Source organism: Rutidosis leptorrhynchoides, chromosome 5, assembly GCF_046630445.1.
Source record: "Rutidosis leptorrhynchoides isolate AG116_Rl617_1_P2 chromosome 5, CSIRO_AGI_Rlap_v1, whole genome shotgun sequence".
NCBI classification, from domain to species: domain Eukaryota; kingdom Viridiplantae; phylum Streptophyta; class Magnoliopsida; order Asterales; family Asteraceae; genus Rutidosis; species Rutidosis leptorrhynchoides.
The window spans coordinates 272121347-272139910 of record NC_092337.1 but is presented as its reverse complement, the minus strand read 5'-3'; the positions used below and the strand labels follow the sequence as shown (position 1 = coordinate 272139910).

Genomic DNA, 18564 nt, shown 5'->3' with positions numbered 1-18564 from the left:
TCCTCGTTAGTAACCTACAACTAGTTGTCCACAGTTAGATGTACAGAAATAAATCGATAAATATTATCTTGAATCAATCCACGACCCAGTGTATACGTATCTCAGTATTGATCACAACTCAAACTATATATATTTTGGAATCAACCTCAACCCTGTATAGCTAACTCCAACATTCACATATAGAGTGTCTATGGTTGTTCCGAAATATATATAGATGTGTCGACATGATAGGTCGAAACGTTGTATACGTGTCTATGGTATCTCAAGATTACATAATATACAATACAAGTTGATTAAGTTATGGTTGGAATAGATTTGTTACCAATTTTCACGTAGCTAAAATGAGAAAAATTATCCAATCTTGTTTTACCCATAACTTCTTCATTTTAAATCCGTTTTGAGTGAATCAAATTGCTATGGTTTCATATTGAACTCTATTTTATGAATCTAAACAGAAAAAGTATAGGTTTATAGTCGGAAAAATAAGTTACAAGTCATTTTTGTAAAGGTAGTCATTTCAGTCGAAAGAACGACGTCTAGATGACCATTTTAGAAAACATACTTTCACTTTGAGTTTAACCAAAATTTTTGGATATAGTTTCATGTTCATAATAAAAATCATTTTCTCAGAATAACAACTTTTAAATCAAAGTTTATCATAGTTTTTAATTAACTAACCCAAAACAGCCCGCGGTGTTACTACGACGACGTAAATCCGGTTTTACGGTGTTTTTCGTGTTTCCAGGTTTTAAATCATTAAGTTAGCATATCATATAGATATAGAACATGTGCTTAGTTAATTTTAAAAGTCAAGTTAGAAGGATTAACTTTTGTTTGTGAACAAGTTTAGAATTAACTAAACTATGTTCTAGTGATTACGAGTTTAAACCTTCGAATAAGATAGTTTTATATATATGAATCGAATGATGTTATGAACATCATTACTACCTCAAGTTTAGTAGGTAAACCTACTGGAAGTGACAAGAAATGATCTAGTTTCAAAGGATCTTGGATGGCTTGAAAGTTCTTGAAGTAGGATCATGACACAAAAACAAGTTCAAGTAAGATTTTTACTCGAATTAAGATAGTTTATAGTTATAGAAATTGAATCAAAGTTTGAATATGAATATTACCTTGAATAAGAAAGATACCCTACTGTATATAACAAAGGTTTCTTGATCTTAGATGATTACTTGGAATGGATTAGAAAGCTTGGAAGTAAATTAGTAAACTTAAAGGGATTTTTGAAGTGTTCTTGAAGTGTTCTTCCTATGATGATTATAGCTTGATTCTTGAAGTGATTTTTGATGAAGATGATGATTAACTACTGGAAAAATACGTTCATAATAGTGTGTGTGTGTGTTGAGAGAGAATTAGAAAGAGAATTGGAAGTGAAATGGAGTGAATGATGAGTGGTAATTGGTGAGTGGTGAGTGGGGTTAAAAGGAGTTCTAGTTAGTTGACTAGCTCATGGTAGAAGTTAAAATTGATTAGTCATACATGACATAATCAAGAGTGGAATCCCATGCTAGTTCCTATTGGTATATACCCATAGTAAGTACGTTTTGAAGCTGTGTATAATACGGGTAAGAATACGACTAGAATTCTTGATGAAAGAAAAGAATGGGAAAGTAACTGTAACCATTTTCGTTAAGTATGAGTGTTTTGAAATATGTCTTGAAGTCTTCCAAAAGTATTTTAATACATCTAAATACACTACATGTATATACATTTTAACTGAGTCGTTAAGTCATCGTTAGTCGTTACATGTAAGTGTTGTTTTGAAACCTTTAAGTTAACGATCTCAATTAATGTTGTTAACCAATTGTTTATTATATCTAATGAGATGTTAAATTATTATATTATCATGATATTATGATATATTAATATATCTTAATATGATATATATACATTTAAATGTCGTTACAACGATAATCGTTACATATATGTCTCGTTTCGAAATCCTTAAGTTAGTAGTCTTGTTTATATGTATATAACTCATTGTTAATATAATTATGGAGATACTTACTTATCATAATCTCATGTTAACCATATGTATATCCATATATATATCGTCATGTCGTTTTTACAAGTTTTAACGTTCGTGAATCGCCGGTCAACTTGGGTGGTCAATTGTCTATATGAAACATATTTCAATTAATCAAGTCTTAACAAGTTTGATTGCTTAACATGTTGGAAACATTTAATCATATAAATAACAATCTCAATTAATATATATAAACATGGAAAAGTTCGTGTCACTACAGTACCTACCCGTTAAATAAATTTGGTCCCGAAATTTTAAGCTGTTGAAGGTGTTGACGAATCTTCTGGAAATAGATGCGGGTATTTCTTCTTCATCTGATCTTCACACTCCCAGGTGAACTCGGGTCCTCTACGAGCATTCCATCGAACCTTAACAATTGGTATCTTGTTTTACTTAAGTCTTTTAACCTCACGATCCATTATTTCGACGGGTTCTTCGATGAATTGAAGTTTTTCGTTGATTTGGATTTCATCTAACGGAATAGTGAGATCTTCTTTAGCAAAACATTTCTTCAAATTTGAGACGTGGAAAGTGTTATGTACAGCCGCGAGTTGTTGAGGTAACTCAAGTCGGTAAGCTACTGGTCCGACACGATCAATAATCTTGAATGGTCCAATATACCTTGGATTTAATTTCCCTCGTTTACCAAATCGAACAACGCCTTTCCAAGGTGCAACTTTAAGCATGACCATCTCTCCAATTTCAAATTCTATATCTTTTCTTTTAATGTCAGCGTAGCTCTTTTGTCGACTTTGAGCGGTTTTCAACCGTTGTTGAATTTGGATGATCTTCTCGGTAGTTTCTTGTATAATCTTCGGACCCGTAATCTGTCTATCCCCCACTTCACTCCAACAAATCGGAGACCTGCACTTTCTACCATAAAGTGCTTCAAACGGCACCATCTCAATGCTTGAATGGTAGCTGTTGTTGTAGGAAAATTCTGCTAACGGTAGATGTCGATCCCAACTGTTTTCGAAATCAATAACACATGCTCGTAGCATGTCTTCAAGTGTTTGTATTGTCCTTTCGCTCTGCCCATCAGTTTGTGGATGATAGGCAGTACTCATGTCTAGACGAGTTCCTAATGCTTGCTGTAATGTCTGCCAGAATCTTGAAATAAATCTGCCATCCCTATCAGAGATAATAGAGATTGGTATTCCATGTCTGGAGACGACTTCCTTCAAATACAGTCGTGCTAACTTCTCCATCTTGTCATCTTCTCTTATTGGCAGGAAGTGTGCTAATTTGGTGAGACGATCAACTATTACCCAAATAGTATCAAAACCACTTGCAGTCCTTGGCAATTTAGTGATGAAATCCATGGTAATGTTTTCCCATTTCCATTCTGGGATTTCGGGTTGTTGAAGTAGACCTGATGGTTTCTGATGCTCAGCTTTGACCTTAGAACACGTCAAACATTCTCCTACGTATTTAGCAACATCGGCTTTCATACCCGGCCACCAAAAATGTTTCTTGAGATAATTGTACATCTTCCCCGTTCCAGGATGTATTGAGTATCTGGTTTTATGAGCTTCTCTAAGTACCATTTCTCTCATATCTCCAAATTTTGGTACCCAAATCTTTTCAGCCCTATACCGGATTCCGTCTTCCCGAATATTAAGATGCTGCTCCGATCCTTTGGGTATTTCATCCTTTAAATTTCCTTCTTTTAAAACTCCTTGTTGCGCCTCCTTTATTTGAGTAGTAAGGTTATTATGAATCATTATATTCATAGATTTTACTCGAATGGGTTCTCTGTCCTTCCTGCTCAAGGCATCGGCTACCACATTTGCCTTTCCAGGGTGGTAACGAATCTCAAAGTCGTAATCATTCAACAATTCAATCCACCTACGCTGCCTCATATTCAGTTGTTTCTGATTAAATATGTGTTGAAGACTTTTGTGGTCGGTATATATAATACTTTTGACCCCATATAAGTAGTGCCTCCAAGTCTTTAATGCAAAAACAACCGCGCCTAATTCCAAATCATGCGTCGTATAATTTTGCTCGTGAATCTTCAATTGTCTAGACGCATAAGCAATCACCTTCATTCGTTGCGTTAATACAGAACCAATACCTTGCTTTGATGCGTTACAATAAATCACAAAATCATCATTCCCTCCAGGCAATGACAATATAGGTGCCGTAGTTAGCTTTTTCTTCAATAACTGAAACGCTTTCTCTTGTTCATCCTTCCATTCAAATTTCTTCCCTTTATGCGTTAATGCAGTCAAGGGTTTTGCTATTCTGAAAAAGTCTTGGATGAACCTTCTGTAGTAACCAGCTAGTCCTAAAAACTTGCGTATGTGTTTCGTAGTTTTCGAGGTTTCCCACTTTTCAACAGTTTCTATCTTTGCCGGATCCACCTTAATACCTTCTTTGTTCACTATGTGACCGAGGAATTGAACTTCTTCCAACCAAAATGCACACTTTGAAAACTTAGCGTACAATTCTTCCTTCCTCAATACTTCTAACACCTTTCTCAAATGTTCACCGTGTTCTTGGTCATTCTTTGAGTAAATAAGTATGTCATCAATGAAAACAATGACAAACTTGTCAAGGTATGGTCCACACACTCGGTTCATAAGGTCCATGAACACAGTTGGTGCATTAGTTAAACCAAACGGCATGACCATAAACTCGTAATGACCGTAACGTGTTCTGAAAGCAGTTTTTGGAATATCATCTTCTTTCACCCGCATTTGATGATACCCGGAACGTAAGTCAATCTTTGAATAAACAGACGAGCCTTGTAGTTGATCAAATAAGTAGTCGATTCTCGGTAGTGGGTAGCGGTTCTTGATGGTAAGTTTGTTCAACTCTCGGTAGTCGATACACAACCTGAATGTACAATCTTTCTTCTTGACAAACAAAACAGGAGCTCCCCACGGTGATGTGCTTGGTTGAATGAAACCATGCTCTAAAAGTTCTTGTAATTGGCTTTGTAGTTCTTTCATCTCGTTGGGTGCGAGTCTGTAAGGAGCACGAGCTATTGGTGCAGCTCCTGGTACAAGATCTATTTGAAATTCAACGGATTGATGTGGGGGTAATCCCGGTAATTCTTTCGGAAATACATCGGGAAATTCTTTTGCAATGGGAACATCATTGATGCTCTTTTCTTCAGTTTGTACTTTCTCGACGTGTGCTAGAACAGCATAGCAACCTTTTCTTATTAGTTTTTGTGCCTTCAAATTACTAATAAGATGTAGCTTCGTGTTGCCCTTTTCTCCGTACACCATTAAGGGTTTTCCTTTTTCTCGTATAATGCGAATTGCATTTTTGTAACAAACGATCTCTGCTTTCACTTCTTTCAACCAGTCCATACCGATTATCACACCAAAACTCCCTAACTTTACAGGTATCAAATCAATCTTAAATGTTTCGCTAACCAGTTTAATTTCTCGATTCCGACATATATTATCTGCTGAAATTAATTTACCATTTGCTAATTCGAGTAAAAATTTACTATCCAAAGGCGTCAATGGACAACTTAATTTAGCACAAAAATCTCTACTCATATAGCTTCTATCAGCACCCGAATCAAATAAAACGTAAGCAGATTTATTGTCAATAAGAAACGTACCCGTAACAAGCTCCGGGTCTTCCTGTGCCTCTGCCGCATTAATATTGAAAACTCTTTCGCGGCCTTGTCCATTCGTGTTCTCCTGGTTCGGGCAATTTCTAATAATGTGGCCCGGTTTTCCACATTTATAACAAACTACATTGGCATAACTTGCTCCGACACTACTTGCTCCGCCATTACTCGTTCTGACACCATTTGTTCCTTTCGTTCTATTAACTCCTAGTCCGTAGACCTCACACTTCGCCGCGCTATGACCATTTCTTTTACACTTGTTGCAAAATTTGGTGCAGAACCCCGAGTGATACTTTTCACACCTTTGGCATAGCTGCTTCTGATTGTTGTTGTTGTTGCGGTTATTATTGTTGTTGGGATGATTGTTGTAGTTGCTGTTGTTGTTGTTGTTGTTGTTGTTGTTGTTGGGCCGTTTGTTGTAGTTGCGATTGATGTTGCGATTGTTGGGATAATTGTTGCGATTATTGTTGTAATTGCTGTTGTTGTTGTATTGGTGATTCTTATCACCGTTTTCCTCCCACTTTCTTTTGACTTGCTTCACATTGGCCTCTTCAGCAGTCTGTTCTTTAATTCTTTCTTCAACCTGGTTCACTAGTTTGTGAGCCATTCTACATGCCTGTTGTATGGAGGCGGGCTCGTGTGAACTTATATCTTCTTGGATTCTTTCCGGTAATCCTTTCACAAACGCGTCGATCTTCTCTTCCTCATCTTCGAATGCTCCCGGACACAATAGGCACAATTCTGTGAATCGTCTTTCGTACGTGGTAATATCAAATCCTTGGGTTCGTAACCCTCTAAGTTCTGTCTTGAGCTTATTGACCTCGGTTCTGGGACGGTACTTCTCGTTTATCAAGTGCTTGAATGCTGACCACGGTAGTGCGTACGCATCGTCTTGTCCCACTTGCTCTAGATAGGTATTCCACCATGTTAACGTAGAACCTGTGAAGGTATGCGTAACGTACTTTACTTTGTCCTCTTCAGTACACTTACTTATGGCAAACACCGATTCGACCTTCTCGGTCCACCGTTGCAATCCGATCGGTCCTTCGGTTCCATCAAATTTCAAAGGTTTGCAGGCAGTGAATTCTTTGTAGGTGCATCCTACACGATTTACTGTACTGCTAGATCCAAGGTTATTGTTGGTATGTAGCGCAGCCTGTACTGCGGCTATGTTTGAAGCTAGAAAAGTACGGAATTCCTCTTCATTCATATTCACGGTGTGTCGAGTAGTCGGTGCCATTTCCCTCAAAATAGTCAAATGGAACAAGTTAATTATACAGAATATTAAGAGTAGTTAATAGTATTTCGTAGCATAATATGAACTCATTTATAAAAGCTTTTTCTTCATATTAGCATTTTATAAGTTTAAATTCGGGTAGTACCTACCCGTTAAGTTCATACTTAGTAGCTAATATACAATTCAACTACTACAATTCTATATGAAAAACTGATTATAATAATATTTCGCGTTCAAACTTTTACACAATATTTTACAAACTTACAATACCGCTTATTTTACATATAGCATGAAATATAGCACACAATAAATTTGATACAAGATGGTTGTGAAGATAATTCTAGCTAGTACACAAGTCGTTCAGCAAAGGCAATAAAGACACGTAATTCATACGTCCAGAAATAAGTCATGCATTCTGGTTTTACTAGGATTACTTCCCATCCTTGGTCTTGTGGAACATAACCGTTATGGCCGTTGATAAGACAGCGTGTTGTAACATCGTCAAAGGGACGAGGGTTACGTAATGTCCAACAGTCCCGTAACAATCTAAAAACCTCATTTCTTACCCCAATTACCGACTCCGTCACTTGTGGGAACGTTTTGTTTAATAGTTGTAGGCCGATGTTCTTGTTCTCACTTTGGTGAGAAGCGAACATTACTAATCCGTAAGCATAACATGCTTCTTTATGTTGCATGTTAGCCGCTTTTTCTAAAACACGAAGTCCAATATTCGGATATATTGAGTCAAAATAATTTCTTAACCCATTGCGTAAAATAGCATTTAGGTTCCCCGCAATATATGCGTCAAAGTAAACACATCGTAACTTATGGATTTCCCAATGTGATATCCCCCATCTTTCGAACGAAAGCCTTTTATAAACCAAGGCATTCTTGGAACGTTCTTCGAATGTCTTACAAACTGATCTCGTCTTAAATAGTTGTGCCGAAGAATTCTGACCGACTCTAGACAAGATTTCACCAATCATGTCTCCGGGTAGGTCTCTTAAAATATTGGGTTGTCTATCCATTTTGTGTTTTTATACTGTAAAATAGACAAGAGTTAGATTCATAAAAAAAAATACTTATTAATACAAGCAATTTTTACATATATCATAAAGCATAAGCACACTATATTACATATATTACACCACACGAATACAACTATCTTATTCCGACTCGCTTGTTTCTTCTTCTTCGGTTTTGGTTCGTTTTGCCAAGTTTCTAGGGATATATGATGTTCCCCTAATACGAGCCGTCGTTTTCCACATTGGTTTAGAAAAACCTGGTGGTTTAGAGGTTCCCGGGTCATTGTTACAACTTAAGGATTTCGGGGGTTGACGATACATATAAAGTTCATCGGGGTTGGAATTAGATTTCTCTATTTTTATGCCCTTTCCCTTATTATTTTCTTTTGCCTTTTTAAATTCAGTTGGGGTAATTTCTATAACATTATCGGAATTCTCGTCGGAATCCGATTCATCGGAGAATTGGTAAACCTCCCAATATTTTGCTTCCTTGGCGGAAACACCATTGACCATAATTAACCTTGGTCGGTTGGTTGAGGATTTTCTTTTACTTAACCGTTTTATTATTTCCCCCACCGGTTCTATTTCTTCTTCTGGTTCCGATTCTTCTTCCGGTTCCGATTCTTCTTCCGGTTCCGACTCTTCTTCCAGTTCCTCTTCGGGAACTTGTGAATCAGTCCACGAATCATTTCAATTTACATTTGACTCTTCATTATTATTAGGTGAGTCAATGGGACTTGTTCTAGAGGTAGACATCTATCACATAATATCAAACGCGTTAAGAGATTAATATATCACATAATATTCACATGTTAAAAATATATAGTTTCCAACAAAATTTGTTAAGCAATCATTTTTCAAGTAAACACGGTCGAAGTCCAGACTCACTAATGCATCCTAACAAACTCGATAAGACACACTAATGCAAAATTCTGGTTCTCTAAGACCAACGCTCTGATACCAACTGAAATGTCCCGTTCTTATTGATTAAAAACGTTCCATATTAATTGATTTCGTTGCGAGGTTTTGACCTCTAAATGAGACGTTTTTCAAAGACTGCATTCATTTTTAAAGCAAACCATAACCTTTATTTCATCAATAAAGGTTTAAAAAGCTTTACGTAGATTATCAAATAATGATAATCTAAAATATCCTGTCTACACACGACCATTACATAATGGTTTACAATACAAATATGTTACAACAAAATAAGTTTCTTGAATGCAGTTTTTACACAATATCATACAAGCATGGACTCCAAATCTCGTCCTTATTTAAGTATGCGACAGCGGAAGCTCTTAATAATCACCTGAGAATAAACATGCTTAAAACGTCAACAAAAATGTTGGTGAGTTATAGGTTTAACCTATATATATCAAATCGTAACAATAGACCACAAGATTTCATATTTCAATACACATCCCATACATAGAGATAAAAATCATTCATATGGTGAACACCTGGTAACCGACATTAACAAGATGCATATATAAGAATATCCCCATCATTCCAGGACACCCTTCGGATATGATATAAATTTCGAAGTACTAAAGCATCCGGTACTTTGGATGGGGTTTGTTAGGCCCAATAGATCTATCTTTAGGATTCGCGTCAATTAGGGTGTCTGTTCCCTAATTCTTAGATTACCAGACTTAATAAAAAGGGGCATATTTGATTTAATAATCCAACCATAGAATGTAGTTTCAATCACTTGTGTCCATTTCGTAAAACATTTATAAAACCTGCATGTATTCTCATCCCAAAAATATTAGATTTTAAAAGTGGGACTATAACTCACTTTCACAGATTTTTACTTCGTTGAGAAGTAAGACTTGGCCACTATTGATTCACGAACCTATAACAATATATACATATATATTAAAGTATGTTCAAAATATATTTACAACACTTTTAATATATTTTGATGTTTTAAGTTTATTAAGTCAGCTGTCCTCGTTAGTAACCTACAACTAGTTGTCCACAGTTAGATGTACAGAAATAAATCGATAAATATTATCTTGAATCAATCCACGACCCAGTGTATACGTATCTCAGTATTGATCACAACTCAAACTATATATATTTTGGAATCAACCTCAACCCTGTATAGCTAACTCCAACATTCACATATAGAGTGTCTATGGTTGTTCCGAAATATATATAGATGTGTCGATATGATAGGTCGAAACATTGTATACGTGTCTATGGTATCTCAAGATTACATAATATACAATACAAGTTGATTAAGTTATGGTTGGAATAGATTTGTTACCAATTTTCACGTAGCTAAAATGAGAAAAATTATCCAATCTTGTTTTACCCATAACTTCTTCATTTTAAATCCGTTTTGAGTGAATCAAATTGCTATGGTTTCATATTGAACTCTATTTTATGAATCTAAACAGAAAAAGTATAGGTTTATAGTCGGAAAAATAAGTTACAAGTCGTTTTTGTAAAGGTAGTCATTTTAGTCGAAAGAACGACGTCTAGATGACCATTTTAGAAAACATACTTTCACTTTGAGTTTAACCATAATTTTTGGATATAGTTTCATGTTCATAATAAAAATCATTTTCTCAGAATAAAAACTTTTAAATCAAAGTTTATCATAGTTTTTAATTAACTAACCCAAAACAGCCCACAGTGTTACTACGACGGCGTAAATCCGGTTTTACGGTGTTTTTCGTGTTTCCAGGTTTTAAATCATTAAGTTAGCATATCATATAGATATAGAACATGTGTTTAGTTAATTTTAAAAGTCAAGTTAGAAGGATTAACTTTTGTTTGTGAACAAGTTTAGAATTAACTAAACTATGTTCTAGTGATTACGAGTTTAAACCTTCGAATAAGATAGTTTTATATATATGAATCGAATGATGTTATGAACATCATTACTACCTCAAGTTTAGTAGGTAAACCTACTGGAAGTGACAAGAAATGATCTAGCTTCAAAGGATCTTGGATGGCTTGAAAGTTCTTGAAGTAGGATCATGACACAAAAACAAGTTCAAGTAAGATTTTTACTCGAATTAAGATAGTTTATAGTTATAGAAATTGAATCAAAGTTTGAATATGAATATTACCTTGAATAAGAAAGATAACCTACTGTATATAACAAAGGTTTCTTGATCTTAGATGATTACTTGGAATGGATTAGAAAGCTTAGAAGTAAATTAGTAAACTTGAAGGGATTTTTGAAGTGTTCTTGAAGTGTTCTTCCTATGATGATTATAGCTTGATTCTTGAAGTGATTTTTGATGAAGATGATGATTAACTACTAGAAAAATACGTTCATAATAGTGTGTGTGTGTTTAGAGAGAATTAGAAAGAGAATTGGAAGTAAAATGGAGTGAATGATGAGTGGTAATTGGTGAGTGGGGTTAAAAGGAGTTCTAGTTAGTTGACTAGCTCATGGTAGAAGTTAAAATTGATTAATCATACATGACATAATCAAGAGTGGAATCCCATGCTAGTTCCTATTGGTATATACCCATAGTAAGTACGTTTTGAAGCTGTGTATAATACGGGTAAGAATACGACTAGAATTCTTGATGAAAGAAAAGAATGGGAAAGTAACTGTAACCATTTTCATTAAGTATGAGTGTTTTGATATATGTCTTGAAGTCTTCCAAAAGTATTTTAATACATCTAAATACACTACATGTATATACATTTTAACTGAGTCGTTAAGTCATCGTTAGTCGTTACATGTAAGTGTTGTTTTGAAACCTTTAAGTTAACGATCTCAATTAATGTTGTTAACCCATTGTTTATTATATCTAATGAGATGTTAAATTATTATATTATCATGATATTATGATATATTAATATATCTTAATATGATATATATACATTTAAATGTCGTTACAACGATAATCGTTACATATATGTCTCGTTTCGAAATCCTTAAGTTAGTAGTCTTGTTTATATGTATATAACTCATTGTTAATATACTTATGGAGATACTTACTTATCATAATTTCATGTTAACCATATGTATATCCATATATATATCGTCATGTCGTTTTTATAAGTTTTAACGTTCATGAATCGCCGGTCAACTTGGGTGGTCAATTGTCTATATGAAACATATTTCAATTAATCAAGTCTTAACAAGTTTGATTGCTTAACATGTTGGAAACATTTAATCATGTAAATATCAATCTCAATTAATATATATAAACATGGAAAAGTTCGGGTCACTACAGAAGGGTCTTGTTAGACCCATGTTGAATATGTAGTGATGTTTACATGTATGCATAATTGATTAGGTGACTTGCTTGGAAGTTGATAATTATTGCTTGGATATTTGTTTACTTGTTGCTAATTTCTCATCCAAGGTGAGTTCAATAACTATGTATATGAATGTGTATATGTTTAGGGTGTCCAGGACACCATTTATTATGTTGGTTGTGGAAGAGTTCTCGGGACAATGGTTACCTACTTATCGTCTTGAGCGTTAAGTTTGAGTTCATGCATCCGGAATGCAGGTGAGGCCTCTAGGTGTGTTGGGTATGGAACACACTAAAGTGTCTATTTTGGCAACGGTTGTGCTTTATTGATTATACGACATCCGGGATGCTAAGGGGTTTGATTCATGATGATACTGACAAACCTCCGGATGACACGAGTTATGCTTGGTTGTGATGAAAAAATTGAAAGAGATTGATGGTATGCATACATGTACATATTTGTTGTTCTCACTAAGCTTTTCGCTTTCTTTATTGTGGTTTAACATTTTGTAGGATCCGGATAAGATAAGGGGAAGCTAGTGGAGACGATAGATTGATTGTGAATACTAGTTAGGCTTTTGGCTTGGCTTAATAACACGTGTAGTCTAAGAAGATGCTAGACTTTTTGATTGCTTTTGGTTTGATGAAGTTTGTACATAGATGATACCTGAAGCCAACTTGTCATTTTGGTACATTTGGGTCAAGATGACCATCTTTTGTTATGCTATGGGTCGTTTAAGACAAATGTTATTTGAACGAGTCTTTATGAAGGTTGATGTTTGTAAATAAATTTCAGTAATGTTGGAAGTTTAAAATTATTTGGGTTTGTTGATTGTGGGTTAAAAATGCTTTAAAATGGTCTGGAATCAGTTCCAGTGGTCTGAAGTGCTGCGCAGGCCTTGGAGCGCCGCTCCATACAACAATCCTGGAACCCTGTTTTGGAAACTTAACTGCGAGGTTGAAATCCCCTTATGTAGAGCGCCGCGCGGCCTTTTGGCGCGTCGCGCCATTGTTCTCTAAAATAAAAAATAAAAAAATTGTCGATTTTAGAAAAATGAGTTATGGTAGTTTCACGTTTAAAATTTTTACCCGTATGCCCCATTATAACCCAAACTCATTATGACCCGTTACCCAAACCTCAAACCTGACCCGTTTTCCAGGTATAATATACAAAGGACTAACTATGCTTAAATAATAGTTTTGTACTTTGGTAACTCTTTTGGACAAAGCACAAGGACTCTCGGCACAACTTTTTTTCCGTGGATAGAAACAGAAAGAAACGAAAAAGAGATGACATCTCCTAAGAGTACATTCAATTACATTATTTAGCTAATTAAACAGAAATTAGCATGTTACATTCATTCAACTACAATAATTTTGGCTTTATTTCATGGTTTATGACAACCGGATATTAGACAATACACGACAAGACAAATTACATATAAAGACGATAGTTGAAATAAGGACGAGAAACACTAATAACGATATTTAAAGAACCCAATTGTTTGAATTTAAGATGTTAATCTTAAACAACTATAGGGTTAATAAATAGTGATTTAATGTGAGTTTTCATTTCTTTTCCAGCATGATTGTAACCATCCTTTCCTTCGTAATAAAGAGCGTCACATACACGTGCAAGGTTAATTGCAGGCATGACTAGAGGAAATGGGACACCTGTAGGCCTCAATGACTCTCGATTTATAAGTTTCCAAGCATCTTCAACTTGTTTCGAGAAATACTTATATGCTTCCTCCACTGATGCACCAGTTTCCTTTTGGTAGCATTCTATGCTAGAAGCAACATGACCTCTTTCTTGTTCCTCCTAAAATAAAAAGATTATGAGCCGTTAAAAAAAAGAGATTATGTAGAATGTAGTAAGATCGATTCAGAGTTTCCTGGTGAACAATATATTAACAATCTTTTTTTTTTTTCTTTTACAAACTTACATATTTTATATTAAATTTTTTCCTGATATTTAAATATGTTCACCCCGAACTCGAACTCACGATCTCTTAGTCTGTGGGCTCCACGAAACCAATAGATGAATGACGCTTGGTATATTGTTAATTATTAATAATTATATCCATATGTTTTAAAATAAGTGTCTACCTTACTATTTATATATGTCCTAAAATAATTGTCCGCTTGTAAAAACTAACTCTCAAATCTCATTAAACTCTCTAATTTATTCTCATTAATTACTCCCTATCACTCATATCAAAAATAAATTTAATTAAGTTATCTTTAATATAAGGGTAAAATTGACATATATCATAGTTGTTTTAAATCTAATAAAAATCTCTACGAGACACTTAATTTGGAACCGAGGGAATATAATGATAATGAGTTAAGAAGTCCGTGAGTTGTGTGGATGGGTAATTTTTTAATTTTATTTTAGGATGTAACCAAATTAATTGTGATAAATTATATACAAATTAACTGATGTGGGATGACTTTTTATAATTTAATAGATAGAGGTGACATGCTTTTTTCTCGTAATTTGAACAATAACCATAATTCTGTTTTAATATGTCTTGTAATAATAAAAAAAAATTAAATAAGTTTCATTAGAAATGATAACCGACTATATACTACTCTCTACGTTTCAAAAATAACAATTTAATTTATGTCAATAATATTGTCCGTTACTATAAACAATTAATTAGGTAATCCTTTGTTTCATATTAATTATTCATTATTTCTTTTTGAAATATTTCAAATTAATTGTCCACTTATATAAGTATATAAAAAAATTAATAATGTGACAAAGTTTTTTTTATGCCAAATTTTATATATATAAGATAAAAAGATAAGTAAAAAATATAGGGTAAGACTGAAAAATTAGCAAAAAAAAAAATACATGTGTCAGTTACTTTCTTCTGAACTATATATTTTTTTTTTATCTAAAGACGAAAGATTTAGAACACAGGGAGTCGCACGTACCTTGTGAGTGGCAATATCATCCATTAGCCTTAAAACTAAACATGAAGCTCTAACAAGAGGAGGATGTGTAGAAACCCATTTAAAGGAATCCTCCGTTACCAAGTCAACCTGGCCGACGTAGGATCTCGCTATAATCAGCGGGTAGGCACATGTTATCAACGAGTTAGATAAGTACTCTTCTAACATTGGCATGTATCCTGCTTTTACCCATTCAGCTTCCTTAAAGAGGCTACGAGTGTATTCTTTCACCTGCATAATAATTCTCAAATCAATAGTAGCATAATCAGAGGCGGAGCCAGGAATTATGATTGAGGGAGGCATAAACTTATTATGTAATAGAAACACAAATCTCATATCGAAACGACATAAAAATGTTTCATAACGAAAAAATAAAATAAAAAGACATGAACTTACACAAAACTTGCATGTGAAATATACAACTTATCAATTAAAATTACAATTTATAAAGTTCATAAAGATAAAAATTCACTACCTGCTTTTTATTATTATTATTATATATATATATATATATATATATATATATATATATATATATATATAAAATACGTATTTAACCTTAAATGTTTATTGTACTTGCTTACAAATTATATAAACATAATACAAATAAATATTCGATCTGCAATATAAATTAGTATTTGAAGCTTAATGTTGTTATTTTTTAAACATATTCCGTATTTATATGTAAGACATCCATAACATAACATGATAACATGGTATATTCAAAATAGGAGTAACATTCAATTATACAATTGCTAATTCATGGGGTTAATGTTGTTATTTTTCAAATATACGAGCTCTCCTCTACAAGTATCCAACTTCAATTTTATGAATCTGTAACTCGATTTGTTTTTCATTAAAGCACAATAAATAAACATATACACTACAATGGTTGGGGGAGGCAAGACACCCACAAGCCCCCCTACTAGCTCCGCCCCTGCATAATTATGTCAAGGTATAGTACAACAAAAATGATCATTCGTTTGTTCTTATTGTTTCTTGCTAAACTTTTAATAAAAGTTGTTTTGCCGTTCAAAAAAAAAAAAAAAAAAAAAATGTTCATTAATGAATATTTTTAATAACAACTTATTATTATTATTTTATAACTAATAATGCTATTTTTTAGTGTTTAAAATGTTGTCATTGAACCTCGATCACTATATAATAATATAATATTAGTGACCTAATAAATGATTATATAGTGATCATTATATTATTTTGGTCTCTTGTAGTATTTTATAATGAATTTATAAATAATGTGAGAAGTGACCAACATATATCTTATAGTTACTAACTTCACTTGTCTAGTTTTTTACATTCAGAGAAAAGTAACCCTTGTAAATATTTTTGTTTTCCTTGTAATTAATTAACCATACATTAAGAGAATTGCTTTTTATTAGTTTATTTTCTTGTAAAATCTTAAATTATATATATATATATATATATATATATATATATATATATATATATATATATATATATATATATATATATATATATATATAATTTACCATCTCCTTAATATAGTGAATTTGATATGCTTTTCCATCCTTTTCTAGTGTTTCCTCCATTTCTTGGTGAACATTTAAAAGTTCTCGATATATAAGTTGCATGTATTCCGGAAGCCCATCCAAATAGCTCATGGACCATCTACACAAATAATTTAATTAAAGTATATGAAATGATTAAACAAACTTATCATAAAAAAATAATATTGTTTTTATATAGCAACAATAAATATTTTGTACCTTTCTACAGCATGTGTAAAGAGCTCTAGTTCCTCAAAAGTACCATAATTATCAAACGTGTCATCTATAACAATTATCCACATGCATGACCTTATTAAAAACATTCTTAAACTAGAATGTTGAGGCTCAAAATAGATTGCCAGTATCCAAAAGTATCCTTCTATTAATCGGTCTCGAACATAAGGAAGCTTATTCCTAAGGTCCAAATCCTTCCACCATCTGAAACAAACAATAGGTCATTACATATCATCATGCATATATGTTAACCATGAGGTTCGACTTTTGAGTAAATTACATTAAGTAATTAAAGAGCTAGCTAGCTAGCTAGGGGCTACTTACTTGCAGATTTGGCTGAGCTCCTTTTTGTGCATTGCCTGAAGAAAGTTAAAATCTAATTTGGCTAGCTTCAGTAAATTCTCATTGTGATTGGCTTCTTGTTCGTAAATTGGAATGTAACGCACTGCTTCTAGCCTTGCCAACCTTTTCTGGAGAGGCTGCTTTAATGCTTGTTCTATTTGTGTTCTTAGTAAGGAGTCACAAGAAGCTGGATCCTTAGCTAGCTGCTTGCCAAGGTGAAGTTTACTAAACTCAAGGGCGTCGTCCAGTACTTGTTCGCCTTCCATTCTCATATACGCGGCTTCATATAAACCAAGCATTCCTAGAGCATCGTTACTTAACGATTCTTTGAACTTACCATTCGTATCCATTTGGGTCTTGAAAATACCTGTAAACAATATATACCATCTAAATATCCATATGTATCTTAATTGTATAATACTCCTTATATGATTATATATATATCTATATCTATATATCTATCTATTTATATACATATATAACTTAACAATATAAACTATAAAATGAATACACACCGGATGAAACATTGAAGCCTTGCTGCCTTAGCAATCGAAACCAAAGCGAAATGTTTTGTAAGTTTTTGTGGTCGATTCCCTTATCACCGTATGTAATATAGATATGTTGCAAGGCCTCCTCAATCTCACTTTCGAAATGGTAGGCTACACCTAGGCGTTGGACTACATCAATCGATTGTAAGATCTTCATATATTCATTAGAACCTCCGATCATTAGCTCTTTCCGGACTTCATTTTTCAGCTCTTCAATCAGTACGTTATTCGCAACAAGCTCATCTTTCTGCTCACATACATTTTATAGTTCAGAAAAGCTATTCATACAAAAACAAAAACAAAAACAAAAGAACAATCAACAAATAGCATTGGTACATTAATAAAAATTGAACCTCTTTATATTCAAGAAATTGATCCCCCCATATGCTTGGATGGAAAGTCATAGTGTTCCGGACAACATGATCTTGTTTACTAATACTTATATAATTAATAAGCGATGATAGCTGAGATGGAGAAACAAAAGCACTTGACATCTTAAAAATGTTAAAACTTGTTAGGCTATTAGATGGTTTTATGTATTGATCACTTGAAGCAACCTTATTTATAGGCCGTGGAGACGATGGAATTCTAATTTTAAATTAATCCGAGTAGTCTAACTTTTTATATAATTTGTTTTTTTCTTTCTTTTTTTTCGTTAACCGTAACACTCACGAGTAATTTAACAACCAGGTTTAATATATACTCCGTATAATTTATTATTTATTTTAGGGTTAAAGCTACTACATTCATTTTTGTCCAATTTATGCTATATATTAAAAAAAAAAAAAAAAAAAAGTAAAAAATATTAGTTTAG

General features: G+C 33.4%; 1 protein-coding gene across 1 annotated transcript; it reads right to left on the bottom strand.

Annotated features, from left to right (window-relative positions):
• Positions 1 to 13661: 13661 nt before the first annotated feature.
• Positions 13662 to 18244, bottom strand: LOC139847728 ((E)-beta-farnesene synthase-like). The gene is made up of 7 exons (XM_071837452.1): positions 18104 to 18244; positions 17718 to 17997; positions 17185 to 17569; positions 16846 to 17064; positions 16609 to 16747; positions 15080 to 15328; positions 13662 to 13958 (listed from the first exon to the last, which is right to left on the bottom strand). The coding sequence occupies exons 1-7, from the start codon at positions 18242 to 18244 to the stop codon at positions 13662 to 13664; spliced, it is 1710 nt and encodes a 569-aa protein (XP_071693553.1).
• Positions 18245 to 18564: the final 320 nt, after the last annotated feature.